Genomic DNA, 19,936 nt, shown 5'->3' on the forward strand with positions numbered 1-19,936 from the left:
GTGTGAAGAAGAGAGAGCATTTGATCCTGACCAGTGTGCGGTTCTTCAGGGGGTGGATGGAGAGTTCGCATACATCACTCTGGTGGAAAACAATCTCTAAGTGATGGCATCACTTTCCACTGATTCTATAAATGACCATTACTTATCCCTTCCATAATTGACACAGAGCAGCCTTATCTTTTCAGCTGGTTTCCTGCCATGTCTTTTGGTCTCTAAAGACCTGGGTAATGCTTTTCATATGCAATGAAAATGAATTTCAGCAGATGAATTAGATTCTTGATAAAGATGGATTTCAACATTCATTCCTATGTTTACCTTGCGAACTCTCTGTGACCATATAGAAATACTGAGTCGGTGAGATTGTAAAGTGGAGAAAGACCCCTTTGTTTCCACAGTTGAAAGATTTTTTTGTTGATGTCGAGTATTTGTAAGTATAATATATAGAGAAAGTTCATTGGCTGTCACTAGAAGGAAGAGCTGTCTGAATTATAAGGTTTTGGTGTTTATAAACTGGACATAGCCATGTGCTGCATGGCTCCGGAGAGCCCTGACTAGACCTGGTTAGAGCGATTAGGAAACAAAGCGGTGGCAAACACACAGACTCATAGACCAGCTGGGTTTGATTGGTCTGGGCTCTCACAAGGAAAGCTGCAGCACTCAGGAAGCTCGGCTTATTTCTTATGTACACTTGAGCAGGGAGGTGGGGTTACTGCACATAGATAAGAGTAGGCGGGGTTTATGGTATACAGGGGAACAGGGAGGCAGGGGCAGCTCATCTCTGCACGAACATTCTCTGTAGGGAGCAGGCTTCAGGCAGTCAAACCTTGTGCCAGGGTAAAGCTATGGTGGACATTTTCTATACATATTGTCAACATTTACATTCAGATCAGAGTAAGGCTTTTCTGTACCTCCAAGCTTTGCCTGAGGCGTTGACCCTTGACATGGCTGTGCCTATGTCAGTAATGTACATTCACTCAGGACTTAACTCCATCTGAGCAGGGCAGTATATGATTTTTTTTCTACATTGATGTAATTATTTGAATAATATGTAGACTTTATTGTTGAAGGCCTCCTTAGAGAATCTGTTTTAATGAACAGATGAGAATAAGTGATTTGTCTACTCTGATGTACTTTAAGGGTATGTTTTCTCCAAATTGAGCATCTGCTCCAAGTTCATTGATTTTACTCTCTCTATCATACTCTTTGAATACCCATTATGTCAAAATGAGTTTCGGTGGTATTGGCTTTAAAAGCCAATTTAATTTCCTATGGAAGTCATTTCTGTACTTCGGTTGTTGTTATTCTGGGTAGCTTGTTCAAGCTAAGCACATGTTCTACTACTTAGCTACACCCCCCACCTCCAGCCCTTTGGATTTTTTGGGCATAATCCTCTTAAAATGTATATTTTAAAAGTTGTGTACACATGTGTTACTGAGCTTAGATATACTTTAAAAATTAAGCAGGGCGATAGGAATTAGTGATGAAGATTATGATGAAACAGTAATGTAGTGTCTGGTTGGTCACAATGGCCACAGAGTTGTTTTATATCTTGTCGCAGTTCATGGACTTGTTTTAGTTCCTTTTCTAGTTGTAAGGAAATGCCTCATAGAAGCCATTTGAGAGGGAGGAAGAATTGTTTTGTTCTTTGATTTCAAAGAGTGTCAATGCTTCAGTCATTGAGAGCATGACGGCTGGGCTGAGATGGCTGTAGCTTGCAGTGACTTCTTTCCCATCTCAGCAGATCGGGAGTAGGATATTTGGTCGTGGACTAGGGTTAGTCTGGAACCCTACAGGCCCAACCCTAGTGGTCTTCATCCATCACACAGGCCCTCTGTCCAATGGTCCCATTGCCTCCCATGACAATGGCACCTGCTAAACAAATGTTCAATGTGGATTTGTCAAGGTCATTTCCCACTCAGATCATTGCAGCTGCTTTAGGGGAAGGTTGATCAGAAGACAGTGTGCTTTTCTTTATGATTTTCACCTTTTGGGTGACTTTGACTCAGATCTGACTAGGTTATTATTTTTACTTTGGGGTGGGTGATGCTGCTACCTACCTTCATTGCATCAATTTCTTTGCAGAAATCTTGAAACCACTTGTCCATGCTGCATCAGACAGTGGAATAAAGTCACGCAAACCCAGGATTACTAACTGGAAGCAACTGGGATGCACTGGCTGCAAAGGGGACAAGGGCACATTTATTGATCTTGATTTGAATTTTGCTGTCTTTGAAATTTCTGTACTCCAGAGGGTCATCATGCACATGACACTTGAAATGCATGTGCTCTAGGAGGTGTTTTCAAATAAGCAATAGGTAGGCTCTTACTTGCACTTGAAAGGTATCAGTAAGACCAAAGATCCATATATGCATTGAATATATAGTGGAAAGCTTTTGACTTCAGAGTTATCTACCATGAATGGATGGTGCTGTGGAGAAAGATTAGGAGGACTTGATTTTGACTTGTAGTTCAAGTTTTGCCATTAACTACCTGGATGACACTGGACAGTTGATTTCCTTTCTGTAATCCCCAGTTTCCTCATCTGTAGCTTCACACAGTGATGGTGAAATTTTAAGTCCAAAGTTTGTGAAAGGGCTTTGTACTGACATTTACATGAAGAGTATAATAGAACCGTAGTAAAACTGGAAAGGCTTCTTTCATAGGCCGATGATAATATGCATCCCCAGTAACAGCTTTCGCCTTTTGTTTTTCTTTCTAGACTGCCTCTTTAAGCTATGTCCTATGAATCGATACTCTGCACAGAAACAGTTCTGGAAAGCTGCTAAACCTGGGGCCAACAGCACAACCGACGCCGTGCTGCTCAACAAATTGCATGTATGTATGGAGATGGGCTATCAGCCATGGGGGTCAGCTGGATGGTGGCCGAGGGTGGCTGGGAAAGGGTTGGTTATGTCAGCCTCTGACATAGTATTAAAAGTCATCTGCCGGCTTTTAAAGTTCTTCTTCATCATCGTCTGAGTGTTTTGCCTATGTATGTATCTGTGCACTATGTATGTGTACAGCATACAGAAAAGGGCTTTGGATCTCTTGGAACTAGAGTTACTTATGGTTCTGAGCTGGGAATATCACCCAAGGATTCAACAAGAGCAGCCAGTGCTCTTAATTGCAGAACTCTCTCCACCTCCTGACTTTCTCTTTAAAAAATCCAAGGAGAGATTGACTATAGCCATCTTGAGATGTTTCTCAGGGAAGTGGCACCCCTCTCCCAGACCTCCAAGAGTAGCTGGAGGCAAAATGGCAGGTAGAATCGCATCTTGACTCCACCATTCATTGATGCTGAACTTGAGCAAATCGTACGGCTCCTCTCACTCTGCTACTTACCCATAAAATGGACACAATGGTCATGTCTGCCTTGAAAGGAGGTTGTGAGAGTCACACTAAAGGATACACAGACGTCTTATGAGTACCACCAGTCACCTAGTTACTGTTTAATAGCCTCTGTCCATTCTCTGATGAATTTTGACCATTATCATGGCCTTTGTCTCATTAATTGGCATGTAAGAGAAGTGCTCACAGTGCTGCTGATCTACTGTGGCCACAGCAAGGCTCAGCCTCTCCGAGACACTCGTCCTATAAAACCATGATGTAATCCTCCTGGTACCTGACACCTGGAGGTTAGGCTGTGAAGGAGCTCTAGGAGACGTGTAGAAGGGAGATCCTGGCATAGATCCAGTGTACATTATTATTGAATACTCCATTCCTCACACTGTCTTATTTTTCTCCACATCCCTTGCATGTCTCCATAGACAGTAAACCGCATGGGGTCAGGTGCTTGTGTCACGTTTGATTTTTGCTGAGCCCCTGGGGTCTGCAGCCAGGATTCACATAGGTACTCAGGATGTAAGCAGTAGAAACTTAAACATGGTGCTCCTTGGTGCTTAGTCATAACTTGAAGATGGTCACTAGGCCCTGGAAGAGCTCAGAAAGTCTCCCGTCTCAGCCTGCTGTTTCGGCTCAGATGTGGCATTGTCCTAAGCGTTTGTATTTGATGAGGTTGAAGTTTTAAGAAGGGAGTTGTTCCCTCAGCATATGCTGTGCTAGCAAGGATTCTGTGTTCTAGGCATGAGCCACTGCTCAGGGTCCTAACTTCCATCAGCCCCTACTGAGACCAGTGTGAAACATATAGAGCAACTCCCACTGCACCAGAAAGGAAATCCAGACTTTTTTCTGTTACATGTGTGGTTGTCCTTGCCTGGGCTCTGAACTTCTCGCTGGAGCGCTTGTACAGCCGTCTTATGGTAGTGGATTTGTTCACGCTATTGTGCAGCGCACACTCATCCCAGTCACATGACCCTTCTACGCCCAGATAGCCCTGTTTCGATTACCCATAGCCAGGCTGTTCTTCAGCTAGGACCTTTGCAGTCACCTTCTCAGCATCACTGTCATCTTAGCGGTGTCCCCTGCATATTCCTCCTAGACATGCTTCCTGTTTGTCTTTCTCAGTGCTGATTATAGCCTGCAATTATGCTTAATGAGTTCCTTAATTATTTGTCGCTCATTAAAATGGTAGCCATACAAGGTCTGGGCATCATCTCTCTTGTTCACACCTTGCTTCTCTCGTGGTGTCTTGTAATGGCATCTTGCCTTGCCTGTGAACTTGTGGTCGTGACCACACCCTTTGGGTGTGGCTTCAGGTACAGATGTGACCCTTTATAAGGTAAGGGGGGGCTGGCTCCTACTCTCTTGGGTTGCGGAGAGCATCGGAAGGGCAGAGACTGCATCTTCTGAAGCAGGAAGACAGAGGTGGTTATTTACTCTTATCTGTATAAGTGCTTCCCTAATAAATACCTGTTTATCATTTATCTTGGGTCTGGTGGACTCATTTAAACCCCACCTTCAGTGTCTGGAACAGAGGAGGCACATGAGAAACACTGGCTGACTGAGTGTTGTACTAGGTACTAGAGGTAAAATTGTGTTGGAGCTCAACCATCTAGAAGCTTCCTAGCAAATAAAGAATGAAGATGTAATGCCTCCTTACAGTTAATAAAGAGGCAATACAGAGTATAGGGCACAGTGGTCAGGGAAAGCTTCCTGGAGGAAATAATGTGTAAATGTCAGCCTGAGTTATCTCCTGGAATTAACAGAGCAGAAGAAAGAAAAGAAGCATAGACCCAGAGGCTAGATATTATGTTAAAGACTAAATTATGTCATTGTCATAGTAGTCCTGATGTTGGATTAGAGACTGTGTGAAAGACTGGATTATGTCATTGTTGCAGAAATCATGATATTGGGTTAGAGATTGTGTGAAAGACTGAATTATGTCATTGCCACAGTAATCATGACCTTGGGTTTAGTCTTCACAGGCTCATTGCTACCCCCCAATAGTAAATACTGTACAATTTTGCAAATGTTCAGTGAATTCCTAGGTATCTGATTTTAATAATAATTTACAATATAGACAAAAGGAAAGTGGTAGGTTACATAATACATTGTATACTTAAGTGAATGTGTGGTGACAGCTTCTCTAGGAGGCAAAGGAATCAGGGCTTGCAGGACTTGATGGTACAGGCAGGTAATAATTGGGATGTGGGGAGCACGTTGTCTGTGAGGGGACTTTTCAGAATGACCAGCAGCTCTCAGTAGTGTCTTCATAACACACCTAATCCTCTTTTCTTCATTCAACACTACCCACCCTTCTGGGAGAAAACATATTGGTGCTAGTACCAATGAAACACACACAATTATGCTTTTACTGAGGTGTGAAGTGGGTTCTGAAAACTACAGGTGCCTCTTGATGCAGGTGAATGTCTAGGCAGCCACAAGATTGTGTGGGATGAAATGGCAGCTTGTTGCACAGGACCGAGCCAGACGTTTCATGGGAACCAGCCTGCCTGACTCCTGTCTACTGTATGTCACTAGCTCCAGTCCTCCTCTTCCAATCATTGTGCCAATCAGAACCCCAGTCCCACTCCTGCAAGCCAGCGATGGGAACACAGGCCTCTCACTGAAGGGGTGGGGAAAGGTCCTTTCATTCTCCTTGTTCCTAGTAGAGCGCTACTGGGTGCAGATACCCGGGGCATTATCTTTGTGGAAGCCCCATGTGTCTTTAGTTGTCCTGCCTTTGCATCTCTGCTGGGAAGATCACTCTGTTCAGCGAGATCTTAGCAGGACACCCCGAGCTCTTTTTTCTTCTGTGCTTTTTGCTGCAGGGGTTCGGATTCATACTCTTCTTGACCAACAGGAAGCCAACAAGTATAAAAGGGGCTAGGAGGGCAGTGCTGCACTTGGGGGTTCCTATGCATGCAGGCCCCAGGGAAGCAGCATCTCCCCCCTTCCCCCTGCAGTACTGTGTGGGAAGGTGGACTGAGAGCTGCATATGGCTTCTGCTTTGACAAGTGAAGACGGAAATCTATGCTTCTGTGTGTAATACTTTGCTTTTGAAACTCTGCTGGCAGCTAATTCAGTTAAGGCTTAATGCATTTGCTCCCCAGCAACTCAGAATGGCTGGGCAAAAGCCAGATGTGAGTCTTTAGTGCCTTTTGCAACCTGGGATCTATGAGCACTTCCTTTTGATGTTCCACGCTGCAACTGGAATGGATAAAATAGGTTTTGGTTTTTTCCCCTAATCTTACAGGTGATTACAAACGTTCACCTGTGTGTGTGTGTGTGTGTGTGTGTGTGTGTGTGTGTGTGTGTGAGAGAGAGAGAGAGAGAGAGAGAGAGAGACAGACAGACAGACAGACAGACAGACAGACAGAGACAGAGACAGAGACAGAGACAGAGAGACAGAGAAACACTAAGAAACAAGAGACACAGGCAGGTGGGGAATATTATGTCCTTTATGGTATTTATTTTTTTTAAATGTAAGGGAAACTAATGGATGTGAAATGACTGGCATGGCCTTTCCATCTTGAGTGATGTATGCCCTTGACTTTGTGTGGGCCATACTGTCTTGCTTACTTGGCATTTCCCCCACTTGCCCCATAATCTTTTGGTGCAATCATTAAAATGTAGTATTTTGGTCAAAGTCTTCCTTGCCTTTGGGGGCTGGTGGCTGGTCTCCAGTGGGTTTTCATTTTTATTTTGGTCAATTACTGGGCAGCACCCGGGAGTCAGAGGTCAGGCTATTTTTAATTAATGCCATTTAAGGAATTTGTTGTCTAGACCACTCAACACCCTTTTGACTGAGGTAAGCATGTGCACGGCCCTCTGAAGGAGAGTGACATCTAGTGGCCGCTTACTGTGTGTTCACTCTTCCAACAGAAGCTGGGTTTTGTTGGACTCTTTAGGTCCTGGTTTCCCAGAAGTCTCATGGCCAGATGAGTTAACCTCACCTTCATATCACAATGTTAGTTATAAAGGCTCTAGCTAATGTTTTCTGAGAGTGGTTTGCCCATGACCTTGAAATGGTTGCTCATACTGTTTGGATTTTGGCAATGAGTGTGTCATTAAGCTATTAAGCCAAGCAGAGGAGTGACAAATCTTCATTGTTTTTAAAAGCTTGGGATCCGAGTAGCTGCTTTTCTGGATCCTTAACTCAGTATTTTATTACGTCATTGAGAGCTCATTGACCTTACATTAATAACCTTTCCCCACATTTCCAGTGCCCCATCTGTATTGATTTAACAATGCTTGTTTTATTTCTTAAATAAAATAACAGGTGACTATATCAGGGTTCACCTTAATCTTGTTTAGGGCACATGGCAATGTCAGCTGTCCAGAAACTGTGGGATGGAGTATTTTATTCTTTGAAATTAAAAGCAGTCCCTAATCCATCCACTGTGTAAGGAAAACAAATAGTAGGTATTTCATTTGGCAGGAAATGTAAAAAGTTTATATGGCTTTAAAAAATATCCAGGCCACTTGCCACAGAGACATAATGAAGATGTAGCTTCAAAAATGACCCAAATGAGTGCTCTAGGAAAAGAATTCCCAAATAAACATGAACAAGAAAAGGCAAGACTATTAATTGTGCGGATTCCTGAACCTTATTCTTTGAAGCCTAACCTTGGTTGTCATCATCTTGTGTGCTCTGCTCCCCTACACCCTCAGGGAGATTTTAAACCATTGGTAGGTATATGCTATTTCCTCTTATTTCAGTTATATTTGTTTGTTTGTCACTTTATTGTGAGAAAGTGGAATATTTTTTTCCACTTTTAATGGCTACATGGTTGCTCCACTTGTGACAATATTCAAATTTTAGATAACTGTTCCTAGTGGGGAGGTGGAATAGGGATACTTTATTCAAGATCCTGACAAATTGTTTTGGCCATTTGAAAAAAAATGGGGACTTGGTGCTTTTGCTAGGTGATCTAAGAAAGACAAACACCTAGAAATAAATTATGGAGCAAAGTTAAGTCCACTGAGAGAAACTCCCCCACCCCAAGAATATTCTTTGAAAGTTTGTGTCAGCTTGCTTTGTTCCCATATGCTCATGGGATATAATTGAAAAGTTTAACAAATCATGACCTCATTCTTTTCAAGGAAGTGGGCAATCTCGGTCTGTGGGTCCAGGTGAAGTCTGGGTCTTGCTGCCTTTTACTCTACATATTATGTTGACTATTGAACCTAAACGTCATGATTGATGTTTTTGATTATAAAACAAAGTTGTCTTATGAGGCGAATCATTTAAGGACTGATGCATGAACTTGAATGAATTTTAATTATTTTCTGTGTGTGGATGTGTTCAGGTATGTGTGCAACACGTGTAATTGTGTGTGTGTGTGTGTGTGTTTGTGTGGGGGAGTGAGAAAGGAGGGGCATCTTTGGCTGACCATAGAATCTCAAGAATCTGTCCCTACCTCCCCTACATCCAACAATGGGATTCTGAGCCTGAGCTTCTGCCTGGCTCTTTATATAGCACCAAGGTGCTCATGAGCACTTTACCAACTGAGCCATATCCCAGTCCCTGCACTAAACAAACATTTTATATTCATGCTATTAGTAATTAGTGAATTAGAGACTTTTCTCTTTATATGATAAGGAGCTGTAGAAGTGTGCTCACAGAATGGCCATAAGTTTACTGCTTTCTGTATTTGTGCAGTGACCTTGTTAACAGAAATGAAAGAGTTGTAATTCATGTTTGACAAATTTTTAACTGTGATCTTCCAGAGTGTCTTTAAGATAAATCTTTGATTCTATTCTCCACTTTCTCTTTATTTTCTTTTTAATTTAGACAACTGTAGTTGCTCTTCTGTTTTACTTCTTTGTAATTAGTTTCTGTTATGGAATAGTATCTTTTTGATGATCAGTTTGACATTGATTTGTGCTCACTCTTAGCATATGTAGGAACTGCCTTAGTTAGGGTTTCTATTGCTGTGATGAAACACCAAAGCAAATTGGGGTGGAAAGGCTTTAATTCAGCTCACACTTCCCATTTGCTTTTCATCACCAAAGGAAGCCATGACAAGAACTCAAGCAGGGCAGGAACCTGGAGGCAGGAGCTGATGCAGAGACCATGGAGGGATGCTGCTTACTGACTTACTCCCCCTGGCTTTCTCAGCCTTCTTTCTTATAGAACCCAGGACCACCAACCCAGGGGTGAAACTACCCACAATGGGCTGTGCCCTCCCCCATCAATCACTAATTAATCTGGTCTAAAGCGAGATCTTATAGAGGCATTTCCTCAACTGAGGCTCCTTCCAGCCAGCACAGGGACTTATATTTTAGGCTCATAGGGCTTAAACGGAGGCTTTTGGAATTTCTTGGGAATAAGAAAAGGTCTATGAGAATTTTCCATTTTAAAATCATTTGAGTCGAAGAAGTGCTGCTCAAGAATTCTGTAAACATGGAGCTCACTAGTGTGATGTTTTGGGCATAGAAAAGCTCTATTTGCTTGGGGGCTGGTTTGTTTTTGTTTTATTTTGGAAAATATTTTATTTTTCTCAATCCATTTCTCACTTTGACATTTTTCCCTTCTTGAATTTCCACTCAGTATTAGCTGAGAACAGCTTAGTAGAAAGAACAAGTCACTCTGTACAAAGTGTAAACTCGCATTCCAAATGAATCCAGGCCATTGTTTGGTTTGGAACACTACCTGTGGGGACTACAGAGAGCTCAAGAGTGTATGAAATACATGGTAGAAATTGGGAGACCAAGGATGGGGTGGGGGTAGGGCTGAAGACCTGTACAGAGGTCATCATGGATACTGAGTGTTGCTATATTGTCTGCAAGGCATTATTGCTGGGTATGACTGGAATTGTGTGGCTTTATCTTTGTATTAGAGACATTAGAAGACTGGTATCTCATGAGAGAGAGAGGGGGGGGGTGAATGGACTAGACTCCTCATTGTGCTGCTATGCACATGGCTACCTGGCAGGGATTCCCACTGATAGGCAGGTCGTTATCTTTGTTCACATTGTTGTGTTTGTGAATTGGAAATTCTTCTTTTAATTTTTTCCAACGGTCACCTTTCTACATCACATGCACCACAGGTAGAACTAGAGAAGATGCTGAACTTGTAGGAATCATTAAGAATTTGACCTAGCCCACCTGAGTCTTGTTTTAAAATCATCTTCAAAACCTTTTTAGTTTTAGAATCTTGTCCCTAAAATTAATGATTAAATTATTGTCTTAGTTAATGTAATATTGCTGTGAAGAGACACCATGACCACAGCAACTCTTATAAAGGAAAGCATTTAACTGGGGCTTACTTATAGTCCAGAGGTTTAATAAATTATCATCATGGTGGGAAGCATGGCAGGATGCAGGCAGAGATTGTACTGGAGAAGTCACTGAGAGTTCTACATCTCTGTTGGCAGCATCTGCCAGGAAAGCAGGCAGGCAGAGAGACAGAGAAAGAGAGAGAGAGAAAGAGACAAACACAGAGAGAGACAGACACAGAGAGAGACAGACACTGACTGGGCCTGTCTTTGGCCCTTGAAAATCCAAAGATCATGCCCCGATAACACACTTCCTCCAACAAGGCCACACCTACTCCAAGAAGGTTAAACTTCCTAATCCCTATGAAGTAGTACCACTCCCTAATGACCAAGCATACAAACCTGTGGGCCTATGGGGGGCATTCCTATTCAAACCACCATATTCCATTTTCTGACCCTCACTGGCTTGTAGCTGTATCATAATGCAAAACTGCATTCAATTCAACTTCAAAAGTTCCTATCATCTGTAACAGTCTCAACACTGTTTAAAAGTCCAAAGTTCAAGGTCTCTTCTAAGACTTAGGGCACTATCTTAACTGTAACCCTCTGTAAATTGAAAATCAAAAAGCAACATAAAATGGCACAGGATATGCATTACCATTCCAAAATGGAGTAAAGGGAGCTTAGTAAGGAAATACTAGACCAAAGCAAGAACAAAAAAAAAAAAAAAAAAAAAAAACATCAGGGCAAACTCCAAACTCTGAATCTCCTTGTCTAATGTCAACGTGCTCTTCACATCTCCAACTCCTTTGAGCTTTGTGGACTGTGACACACCTGTCTTTCTTGGGCTAGTTCTAAACCAAGTCTGTAACTTTCCTTGGCTGCTGTCTCATGATTCTGGCATCTCCATTGTTTGGGGGTCTCCAGGACAATCCAGGCTTTACCTTCACAACTTCATAGATTCACAGAATGGCCTTTTTGAGTTTCCATTCAGGGACACTCATGACACACACTTGACTGCCACAGCTTTACTTAGCTGCAAAGGGAGATTCCATACCTCTTTCTTTTATCCTTGACTCTAAAGCCAGAATCACATGGCCAAAGCTGCCAAACTCTTCTGCTTCCTGGTGCTAGAACATGGCCCCCTCTTTCAATTACATTTCACTAGCTTTCTGTTTTCCATGGGTTTCTTCACTGACTAAGCTTGGTTGTCCTGGAACTCACTCAGTAGACCAGGCTGGCCTTGAACATTGTAAGTTTAACTGTGTGGGGTCTTGCCCTGAGTTCACCACTCCATTTATTTCATTTAGCATCAGGCTTGTCTTTAATCTGTTTATCTCCTTGAACACAGGGTTTGGCTCCATTATACTTCTTGGTTCCCCCTTTTTCCTCAAACTCTACATTTTGTATTTTTCCTTGCCCAGCTTGCTCCTTTTCATTATAGATCTGCATAAGACAAGCCACTAATAACCAAGGGCACAATCAATACTAAGGTGTTTTGAAATCACCTTTGCCAACACTGTTAATCCAAACTCTTCAATTTAGCCTCAGGCATATTTTTTGGACAAGGGCAGAAAACAGCCACATTCTTCACCAAAATATCACAAGAATCATCTCTAGGCCACATACTAACATTCTTCACCTCTAAGTCTCTTGAGCAGGGCCGCCACAGTTCAAATCACCTTCAGCATTACTGTCTTCCATCCTCCTCATAGTATGACCCACTAAACCTCAATGCTTTCCTAATCCAACATCCCAAAGTCCACATTCCTCTTAACAAAAGCATGGTCAGTCCTATCACAGCATTGGATTGGTATCAGTCCATGGTATCAATATCTGTCTTAATCAGTGTCCTATTGCTGTAAAGAGACACATGACTACTGTTACCATGGAAGGAAGCATGACAACTTGCAGGCAGGCATGGTGCTAGAAAATAGCTGAGAATTCTATATGGAACAGCAGGTAGCAATCAGAGAAAGAAAGGGACACTGGGCCTATCTTGATCCTTTGAAAACAGAAAGCCCACCTCCCAGTGAAAGACTTCCTCCAACAATATTTCCTACTCCAAGACCAGACCTCCTAATCTCTGTCAAGTAGTGCTGCTCCCCAGTGACCAAGCTTTCAAATCTATGAGCCTATGGGGGTCATTGCTATTCCAGCTACCACAGTTATTATATTGAAAGACTGGGGATATAACTTCGTGGTAAATCATTTGCCCAGCATGTGTGAAGCCCTGGGTTTTATCCCTAATTTACAACAAGTAAGTATAAAATTAATTAAAAAATTATTAAATGCTTATGATGTATCTTTCATAATCTTCTGTAATATTTATAAGTAGTTTGTTAATGCTTGAGAGTTCCCTTTTGTGGTAAGAACATCAACTGGGGTTTGCTAACATGTCGACCTAACCGGATGATAATGTTTCATCCTAACTTTGTGGACCTAGTGTTAGGTCCTGTGAAAATGGGTGTGCTTGCTGTAAAAAGGGAACCCATTGGAAACTGGTAGTGTCTTGCCTGAAGAGAAGAAGAGACATTGTAAGAATGGCAAACAAATACTTCTGAAGCCTTAATACATTACTGGTCATTGGGCTGTCACCTTCCAGCAGATTCTGTGTGGTATTTTAAGATAGGTAGTGGGCTTGAATGATGGTCTACTTATTGTCTATGATGTCAGTAATTCCCTATTGGCATATTGCTCCTGCTTAGATAAAAGAATAAGAGAAAGCTGTTCATGGTGGTGGCCCCAGGAGCCCCTTCTTGTACCTTCTATCTGGACTTATCACATTTCCAAGCATGCCAGACTTGAATGGTAATGTTCCCAGCCTTACTTGTAACTCTGTAAATTACAAATTTAACCCAAATCACATGTGCAGATTAGCACTGTCATTTAATAAATGCATGATTTAAAACTAAAACTGAAATTAAGCAAAATTTGTTATATACAATAGAGAAAATAGTTTACCGGAGCCCAGCATCCAATTAGCTGTGTGATGTTGACCAAACCTTTAGATTTCACTGTTTCTTGTTTTAAAATGGGGTAATCATCTTCCTTTTAAGGAGCTACACAAAAATTAGAGAAATTATGACGAATAAATATTTGACAGTAATAATAGGCCACTTATGGTACAGGAAGTAGCCACTTTGGAAGATAATTTATATGAGTGTAGGTACCATTTTTATCCTGGTTTTACAAATAAGAAAGAAGCTCATAAATGTTTTGTAATAAAGTGAAGTTCCCAAAACCACATGCTGTCATAAATGGGCTTTTCAATTCAATTTTATTTTATTCTAAAGCCTTAAAGAATATTTGCAAATCACAAGAGGTATCAAAACCCTTTCTGGCCTTCCTCTATTGTTAAAATATATATACGTGCTCTTGACTAGTTTGCCACAAGTCAAATGCCCATGACTTCCCTGAAGTAAAAGCTCATTTAAAATACACCCCAAAGGCCCTGAAAGCTAAGGCATAAGCCAGTGCATAAGCTAAATGAGCTTTGCAGGCTCCTGGCTCATTTGGGAGAGCCGCAGGCTGTACCCAGGGATTTGCTTGTCTGTGGTTCTGGTGACAGCGGTTCTGTACTGCTGCAGAAGAACAGAGCCCATTTGCTGTCTGTGACCGACCAGTCTTCCTTGTCCTTGTTACAGCACGCTGCAGACTTGGAAAAGAAGCAGAATGAGACAGAAAACAGGAAATTGCTGGGAACCGTGATCCAGTATGGCAATGTGATCCAGGTAAGTGCAGGCTGCCCTTCTCTTCTGGAGCTGAAGCATGACAAAGAAACTGAGGACGCAACTTCCTCCGATGGGCATGCCATTTCCTTAGCAGTGGGGCTCCAATAGAGGCAGCTACTTTATTGAAAACAACCTAAACAGCAACAAGCAAGCAGTAACAATCCCTTCATGTTTCTTGTTATATGACTTGGGCATTTTATTGGATTGTGCCATGGTGTAAGCATTTCCCTTCTCAGCTGATTGGTGATCACTTGTGTGCAGATGGCTCAAATGGGAAACACCATGCCCCAAGCGGTCCCTAATTGTAATGGTTTTGCCTAATTTATAATGCTTGGGAGTTCTTTGCGTTTAGTGAAAATCAATTTAATGCCCTGTAAATCTTAGCTTTTGTTCAAGTGCTATTTGCCAAAGAAAATCAAAGTTCTTTGCACACTCATGAATGTGCGTGTGTGTGCGCATGTGCATACATACACATGTATGTATGTATGTATATATGTATGTATGTATGTATGTATGTATGTATGTACAAGATTTCATTCAGCGCAGGCTGGGCTCATGCTCACCATGTAGCAGAATTAACCCTCAATTCTTGATCCTTCTACCTCTATAGTTCAAGCATTGGGATTACTTCACAAAACTTTTATTTATATATCTTCCTTTTCTATAATTTTTTTAACTAATGAAAAGTATTTCACAATTGTTGACATATTTTATGGTCATCTGGGTTACCTCTGTGCCCTTGAACCTGCAATGGAGATGACACAGTTCAAACGAGGCTTCCACAAGGCTTTCCCAGAAGGTTCTGATCAGATCGAGCCAGTCTTGGAGAAGAACATGAGGGAATCACAGTGCCCAGGACCAGCTTACTGGACCCAGTTTCCAGATCATTTGAACCCACACACAAAGACAATAGTCACAGTTTTTGAGTACTCTGTCTATTAGGCTATCTGCTTCTGTTTTTGCTGACCTTGTAAACTACTAATTAGAAGGGAATTTCTTCCTGTTTTTATTGCTATTAAGTATAGGGCAGTGCTAACGATAAATATGAAAAGAAAACTACTAAAAATTTATAAAAATAGTCTTTCTGTGATTTTGCTTTTAAATGGGGCTTACAAAAGTTGACTTAGAGTCTTGCTAAGTTACCCAGGATTTCCATGATCTTACTACATAGCCCAGGCTGGCATTGGGTCCTCTTCCTTCTTTGGCCTCTTGAGTGCTAGGATTACAGGTATGGGGGTCACCATTCCTGGGTAATGCTTTTCGATTAAATGGTTACCTGGGTTAGGCCTTATTAAAAGCTCTTGAAAGCTTTTGGGAGACTAGTTATTACTTCTACCTGCCCTTGTGAAGTTCCATCCTGTTATCAAGCTAGGCCAGTCCTCTGAGGCTCAGAGTAGAAGAGAAGACACTCGGTTAGACTGCAGAACTGGAAACAAGGATGAAGGAAGACCATTGGGGATGCTGACAGCTAATGCATTCTAGTCCTCTGAGGTTTCAAGAACCACATGCCAACCAATGGTAATGGTATCTTCTTCTAGGGTGGTTTTATTTCTGGTCTCAGGCCTTGAGCTCACCTGTGGGAAGGTGAGGAGGATTAGAGACCATTCACCAAGGGAGTTTCAAGGGCCTGGAAGGACATTATGGTCTCCTGTTTCTCTTGGCCACAGGCTATCCAGGATTCACAAATTTCACAGGTTATGCCTCCACTCTCCTCAACCCAGTCAGGAGATTTGTTGGCCTCCTCAGGGTGCTTGAGTGTTACCATGGGAACAGGAGATATGGCAGCTGCAGTAGAGACACAAGCTGGCCTTTCTTTTCTAGGGACCGAGAAGCTTTGTGTTCCTGTTTTCTCATTTATGTGTCAACATGGGAAACCTTAGTAATACTTACTGGTTCAGATGATTAGACAGACTTTCCCACCTGGATCTTCTCTCCTGGAGAATTGGAGGTAGATGTCCAGGGTCACTCTGTTCTTCACAAGGAGTAACTGTCCTCAGTGGGATCATCTTTTAAATCAGACTGTTGCCTGTAGACAAAATTACCTTCCTTCATTCCCCACTGGTATCAGTAACTAGACCACAGTTCCTTAGCCCTTACCCACAAGGGTAATACCATGCCTCTCTAGCAGCTTCCAGATGATGGCAAGATTGGTTTCTGCATTATCTATCTCATCCAAGGCCATGTTGGTAAATAAGGCAAACAATTTTTCCTTTTGTCCTGCCCTCTTCTCTGCCTCCCTTCACTGTTCCTTTTCTTGTTGTTCCCGGCATTAGGCACTTTGTGTTTCTCCTGCTTCTCATGTTTGATGAGTGTTTTACATGACCAACAGAGCAATGGCAGAGAACTCACAGACTCGTTCTACCCTATTCTCTTGATGAATTTCTAGCTCCTGCATCTGAAAAGCAATAAATACCTGACTGTGAATAAGAGACTTCCGGCCCTGCTAGAGAAGAATGCCATGAGAGTGACACTAGACGAGGCTGGAAATGAAGGGTCCTGGTTTTACATTCAACCATTCTACAAGCTGCGCTCCATTGGAGACAGTGTAAGTGTGGCTTCCCCACCAGGCAAGTGCTCCATGCCGTGCCTCCAGCCCTCACTGTGCTTGAGGTTCAACTAGAGAAGGTTAGCATTGGAGCCACAGGCATAAGAAGAGTTCCGATTGCTATGGAAACTAGTGTTTGGGAAACAAGGAAATGAGAAGAGAAGTGTGACCTAAATACAGTCGCTATGTTTTTCCTACTGGGCCTCTGAAAAAATCCTATTACCTCAGTGATTTTTACCATGAAAACAGCTACCCTGAATTAATATCCTGGTTGAGGATCCCTTGCCATTCCATTTCCATGAGTGCAACAGAAATGTCCAGCTATTTTGGAAATACTGAAGGGCAGAAAGTGGAAAATCAATAGCCTTAGTAGGGAATGGGAGTGGATTGTGTGCTCACCCCATAATTCCTGTGTCAATAAGCAGGGCAGCCTCTCCATCTCCCACTGCTGCTGCTGTAGGCTCCTGTCCTGGGGTTCTGGACAATACAGAGTCACAGGAATCCCTTTTCAAAGCAACCGAAAACACTTCAGATATTTGTTAGTTAAATTAGTCATTATGTGGGCACATACTTAACGGTGAATATGTTTAAATGCTATCGGCTATGTACTTGACCTTGTTACGGTTCTAAAATAGATTCTTAAGTGGGGAAGAAAACCAAAAAAGAAACTGGCACCTTAAGCAGCGTGGAGTGTTCTAGAAATACCTACTCTTCATTTAAAACTAGTTTTTGAGCTGGGTGGTAGGTAAATCCCAGCACTTGGGAGGCAGAGGCAGGCAGATCTCTGTGAGTTCATAGCCAGCCAGGTCTACAGAAGTAAGTCCCAGAATAGCCAGGACTACACAGAGAAACCTTGTCTCAACCCCTACACCAAAAACAAAACAAAACAAAACAAAAAAACCTAGGTTTTACCATTTTTAGTAATGCCATTTAAGTGTATAGGCTGTGGTCAGTTTAAATATTTTGTGTTTGTATGTTTATCATATAACAATAGCAAGTTTCTCTCTTGCTGCTGACATACAGTGAATATTGATCCACAAGTTCTTTTAGTGAACTTAGATTCATTTCAGTTTGTAGAAAATAGAGCCACACATTTTTTTCAAAATGTACCATTCTCAGAATATGTGAGTTTTACCTTGCAGGAAAACAGACATCCCTTTGTTTTTTTCCCTTCTACTCCCACCATGAAAAGAAAATGCAGGGGTTGGGGAGGTGGCATGCTGTATAAGCATGAGTAGCTGAGTTCAAATCCCCAGTAGACACATAAAAGCCAGGCTTGGCTGTGTGTGCCTTTAACCCCAGCATTGGGAGAGCAGAACAGGTGAGTGCTCTAACTCACTAGACAGCCAACCTCACTGAGAAAGAGAACTTAGGTTCCTCAAGAGAACGTATCTCAAGGAGATAAGGTAGAAAAATATGCAGCATGTCCTACATCTTTGTCAGGCCTCCACATGCACACACAAATGCATCATACACACAGACATATAGACACACACACACACACACACACAAAATGATCCGGGTTCTGTGTTTTGTTTTCAGTAAACTCTGTTTTTCTGTCATTTAATCTGTTAACCTTTGACTTAGTTGAGACTATAACATGAATAACTTTTAAAAAAGTAGTCTTTTGTTAACTTTTGACTTTTTTGAGACCATAACATGAATAACTTTTATAAAATTGTGTTCCTCTTTCTATAGGGTTTGTCCTGTTCATACTTCAGTGGTTTAAGAGTGTCAGTTTAGATAGTAGGTCAGAGTAGAAAGTATCAAGCTATATAGGGTACGTGTGGGTTTCTGGTCAGAGACATTTGTTTCAGTTATTGAACATTATATTTAAGTGTCTATTGCTGGAGGCTGAAGGCATGGCCTGTAACTCCCATAGCAGGGAGTCTGAAGCCCTTTCTGTCCTCCATGGGAACAGAACACACATGGTACACACAGACAAGGTAGATACTCACATATACACACAAAATAAAAATAAACCTTCAAAAATGGAAAAGCTGTTTATTGCCACATATAGAAGAATGGCATTAGAAAATAGATTTCCTTACGTTGTAGTCACAATTCTGAAGATCATTGCTCTAGGAACATGACTATGACTTCATTCTTTCAAACATAATGACCACTCAAAATAGTATGCTGCTTTCCCCTAATCTGAGTCGAGCTTATTTATATAAGGGTTTCAACCGAATACCAAAAAACCTGTTTATACTGCTCTGGGTCAACTTGCAAAATATTAAAGTATAACCAGCAACAGTTGTGCATTGAAATTCAGCCTCAGCCTTCTTTCAGAACACAAACCGCACTTGTATGGTCAGCCTTTAAAAGCTGATACGGGCTGAGATGGACTCCCAGAGCTGTGCAGCAGCGCCTGTGCAATCTCAATCCCCCTGTGAAAAGCTGCGTTGCTCCTCTCTTTCCAGGTGGTCATAGGTGACAAGGTAGTCTTGAACCCCGTCAATGCTGGCCAGCCTCTACATGCCAGCAGCCATCAACTGGTGGATAATCCAGGCTGCAATGAGGTAAGGACATCTGAAAAAGTTGGCATCCTGGTATATGGATGAGGTTGTGCCACAGGAGCAGGCCTTGTGAGACCAGGGTGTGTGTGCACTGTGTGTGACTTCAGCAGCATCTCAGGACACTTTGGCTATTCTGCAGGGGAACAGCTCAAGGCCATCAGTTCAGTAGCATGAGGTTTTGTAGGTCAGTGCATGGGTGGTGAGTTTGGTAAACTTTGCATCACTGAAGAATCACTCTCTAATTTGTTAAACTTGAAAATTCCTTTTGCCAGTTTTTACTGATACTAGCTATAGGGGCACAGTTTCCTAATTTGACTCCTTAAGTAGGGTGTCTTTTATAATTCTAAGGAGGTGGTGACATTATAGGCCATGCACAGCCCTGCTTGCTAAGTCTCTCACATTATGATAGAATGTCTCTCATGGAGAGAATATGAACTTAGATTGAGAAAGATGTGAACTCAAATCTCAGTTTATGGTTCCCGAGCTCTGGAACCATAGATGAGTTACTTAATCTCTCTGTACCTCCCTAGTCTGAAAGGATGGTAGAGCTTCCTAGTGTACTGCTGAGGATTAAGC

At 42.1% G+C, this 19,936-nt stretch overlaps 1 protein-coding gene across 9 annotated transcripts in view; it reads left to right on the forward strand.

Annotated features, from left to right (window-relative positions):
* Itpr1 (inositol 1,4,5-trisphosphate receptor type 1) overlaps positions 1-19,936 on the forward strand; it is a 343,520-nt gene that overhangs the window by 115,343 nt on the left and 208,241 nt on the right. For all 9 annotated transcript variants that reach the window (XM_021224857.2, XM_013110375.3, XM_005066174.4 and 6 more), the window contains 4 exons: positions 2,720-2,835; positions 14,210-14,296; positions 16,683-16,841; positions 19,265-19,363. In XM_021224857.2, coding sequence (XP_021080516.1) covers positions 2,720-2,835; positions 14,210-14,296; positions 16,683-16,841; positions 19,265-19,363 — 461 coding nt within the window. The remainder of the gene's footprint in view (positions 1-2,719; positions 2,836-14,209; positions 14,297-16,682; positions 16,842-19,264; positions 19,364-19,936) is intronic.

Source organism: Mesocricetus auratus, unplaced genomic scaffold (genome assembly GCF_017639785.1).
Source record: "Mesocricetus auratus isolate SY011 unplaced genomic scaffold, BCM_Maur_2.0 Super-Scaffold_100676, whole genome shotgun sequence".
Taxonomy (NCBI): domain Eukaryota; kingdom Metazoa; phylum Chordata; class Mammalia; order Rodentia; family Cricetidae; genus Mesocricetus; species Mesocricetus auratus.